At 46.2% G+C, this 3,060-nt stretch overlaps 1 protein-coding gene across 1 annotated transcript in view; it reads right to left on the minus strand.

Annotated features, from left to right (window-relative positions):
- Positions 1-1,993: 1,993 nt before the first annotated feature.
- The window catches only part of LOC115307712 (ventricular zone-expressed PH domain-containing protein homolog 1-like), a 19,150-nt gene continuing 18,083 nt past the window's right edge, over positions 1,994-3,060 (minus strand). Inside the window, exons 5-6 of the mRNA XM_029962316.1 lie at positions 2,838-2,939; positions 1,994-2,001 (exon numbers count right to left, since the gene is read on the minus strand). Coding sequence (XP_029818176.1) covers positions 1,994-2,001; positions 2,838-2,939 — 110 coding nt within the window. The remainder of the gene's footprint in view (positions 2,002-2,837; positions 2,940-3,060) is intronic.

Below are 3,060 nucleotides of genomic sequence, written 5' to 3' on the forward strand. Positions count from 1 at the left end.
GGGGCAGCCACAGCTTCTCTGGGCAACCTGTGCCAGGGCCTCCCCACCCTCACAGGGGGAATTTCTCCCCAGTATCCATCTCACCCTGCCCTCTGGCAGTTTGAAGCCATCAACCCAATATCTCCTCTGGGTTTCTTTTCCCTTTCTCTTCTATTTTTACACCGATAGCCAGGACAGGGAGGATCAGCCAGACTGGGGGCAGCCCAAGGCACAGGCAGACTGAGAACGGATGGTTTTTGATGGGATGTTTGACTTGGAGCCCATCCCAGCATCTGTCAGACGGTCAGTTGGCCCCTGGCTGTTCTCCCACCCCTCAGCCTCAGCTTGTCCAGCAACGCTTTTCCTTGGAAGTGTTTGTTGTCATCTGGGCACGAGGCTCTGGGAGCCCAGGGCCTTGGTGAGGATGGAGGTGAGTGGGGTGGCCAAGTGCAGCCACCCAAGGCAGTGCCTTGGGCTTTATGGCTTTCTGGGCACCTCCCTCCCACCTGGAAGAGGGAAATCAAACAGCACCACAACACATCAGATGCAGATAAAGGCCGTGTCCTCTCCCTGCTGTTGTTTATGTTGGCAGGGGGGCTGCAGGGGGGACTGGAGCAATTTCCTCAGGAAAGATCATAAATATTTCTGTCTCTGTGGATGGGGAGTGTTTGGAAGGAGAGGGATGAATGAAAAGGGGGTTGGCAAAGCCCCAGTGCCGGTGGGGAACTGCAGCTGGGGTTTCCACCACAGAACTGGGTCGTGCTCTGCTCCACGTAACTCCACAACTCTCTTCATATATTTTCGTGCCAGCACTGGTGTGTTGGGTCACACCATGGGATAAAGCAAAGCAGAGGGTTGTTTTCTTTTTGCATAACTTTTGTCACTGCAAAATGGCCCAGATTTACCAGGGAGCTGGTTTGGGGCTGCCCCGTCTCACCACACGCTCACTAGTGGGGCAGAGCCACGTTTTACAGTGTCCCCCCTCATAAACACTGTGCAGTTGTGTTAAATATTGTTCTCTACCTGGCTCCTGGTCCCACAGGAACACCTTCCATCTGATTCCAGTGCAGTAGGGATGTGCTATAACCCCAACTAAGAAGGTGTAAAGCACAAAAGGTTCAGGGACCAGAAGATGCTGAGACAGTTTTTGTTCAGGAGCACAATGTGAGAAAGGAAGTGAATGTGCAATTTTGGCCTAAAGTGAATTTTTATGGCCAAAATCTTTCAAAATCAGAAATGTTGATCTCTCTTTAAGGACTTTAGGCAGTGCTAACAGAGCACTTCTCCTGTGCATCCACAAAGAAGCCCATGGGGAATTCTGATGTCAGTGGTCGTAATGAATCTGATGCCAGTGTGTCTGAGGGGCTGATTAGAAGAGAAAGATTCATGAAAGATAAGAATGAAGCTCTTTTCCAATATTTTTCTAAGCTCTTCTGCTTATTTTCCTTATGGTTGACTTCATGGAACCACAGGATAATTCAGCTGGAGGGGAGCTCAGGGGGTCTCTCCCCCAACCCCCTGCTCCAAGCAAGGTCCCCTCTAGGGTCACACTGGGCTGCCCATGGATTTAGTTGGATTTGGTCACCCTCATGGTGGGAAAGTTTCCCCTCGTGGGAAGTCTGAACCTCTCCTGTTCCAGTTTATGCCTCTTGCCTTCCCCCCACACACCCCAGGAAGAGCCAGTTTTGATTTCTTCCCCTTGCATGAACAAGGACAAAGGGAAAGTCTTCAGAAAAGTGACTGAAGAGTGATTTAAGACTGACATTCCATATGATTGTTCATATCATGGGAAACAAATAAAGTGTATTCTCCTTGATTTGCCCAAGCAAAGATCAAGATGTGGCACAATAAATTCTACAAATAAAGGTTTTCTGCAGAGCAGGGAAGGGCATAAAGTGGTGCAGTGGTTACAGATAAAAACTGGGATTATTTCTAGTCTGACGTGGTTAAATCACCTGAGCAACAGCCAGGGCATGTCATGGCTTCTCCTTTACTTGACTTCTAAAAATCAGGTTTAGACATCTTTAGAAAAACACACAAAAAGATAGAGATCAAAGAGAAAACCTTTCTTTGATATCAGCATTATTGGGCAGGATTCCTTGCTGTTTAGGTCAGCCTAGGTGGTCCCTAGGCTGGGTTTGAAATCCCTCTGTGTGGTGGCACCTTGACATGGACCATGGGATCTTTAGCTTGGAAAAAGAAATTAAAAGTTCCAAAGGTTATATTTACTTTATATTTATGATTACTTTTCTTTTTTTCTTCAGAACACATAATAAGGCAAAAACTATCACCCAAAGTCAAAATCAAAAATTATTTAGTATAATACAGAACAACAGGCTGGTTTGGGTGGGAAGGGACATTAAAGCTCATCCAGTCCCTGTGCCAGGGCCTCATCACCCTCACAGGGAGGAATTTCTTCCCAATATCCCATCTAAATTTCTCCTTTTTTGGTTTGAAAAGGTCATGAAATATCTAAAGGTCTTGAAATATCCAGTTCTTAAGGCATCTAATGTAGAGACACCAACTCCAATTTAACCCTGAATAGTTCCTGTTTGATGTGTCTGTTGGAATTATTTCCTATGTTCTGTCTTGCTTTCTCTGCAGAATTTCAGCACATCCAGCTTTAAGTAGTTTGGGCACTGAATAAAAAGTGAAAAACCCTCCAAACTCTTCCAAGATGAGACAGATAACCCCCAAAGCATTAAATCTTGCATTTGGTGAAACATAAAATCCTCCACAAGAATTCATGACTGATCTCAACGATAATAAACTCCTATGAACTTGAAAGAATGGAATGTGTGGCAGAGAAATGCAGTTAACCCCAGGGAATATGGATCCTCTCTTCCACGAATCATCACACTGGGTTTTGCTGGAGAGAACACGGCACCAAATGCCACTTTCTGTGATTTCCAAGTGAGTGTCACAGCTGGGCTCTCTGGGTCCCTGTGTGATCCCCACTGCTGGAGGGAGAGAGATGTATCCACAAGTTACTCCAGTGGGGCTTATCCCAGGGAATTGCTCTTTTCCAGAGAATTATAGAATCACAGAATCAGCTGGGTTGGAAGGGACATCCAAGATCAT

Source organism: Manacus vitellinus, unplaced genomic scaffold (assembly GCF_001715985.3).
Source record: "Manacus vitellinus isolate BGI_N305 unplaced genomic scaffold, ASM171598v3 scaffold_45_pilon, whole genome shotgun sequence".
Taxonomy (NCBI): domain Eukaryota; kingdom Metazoa; phylum Chordata; class Aves; order Passeriformes; family Pipridae; genus Manacus; species Manacus vitellinus.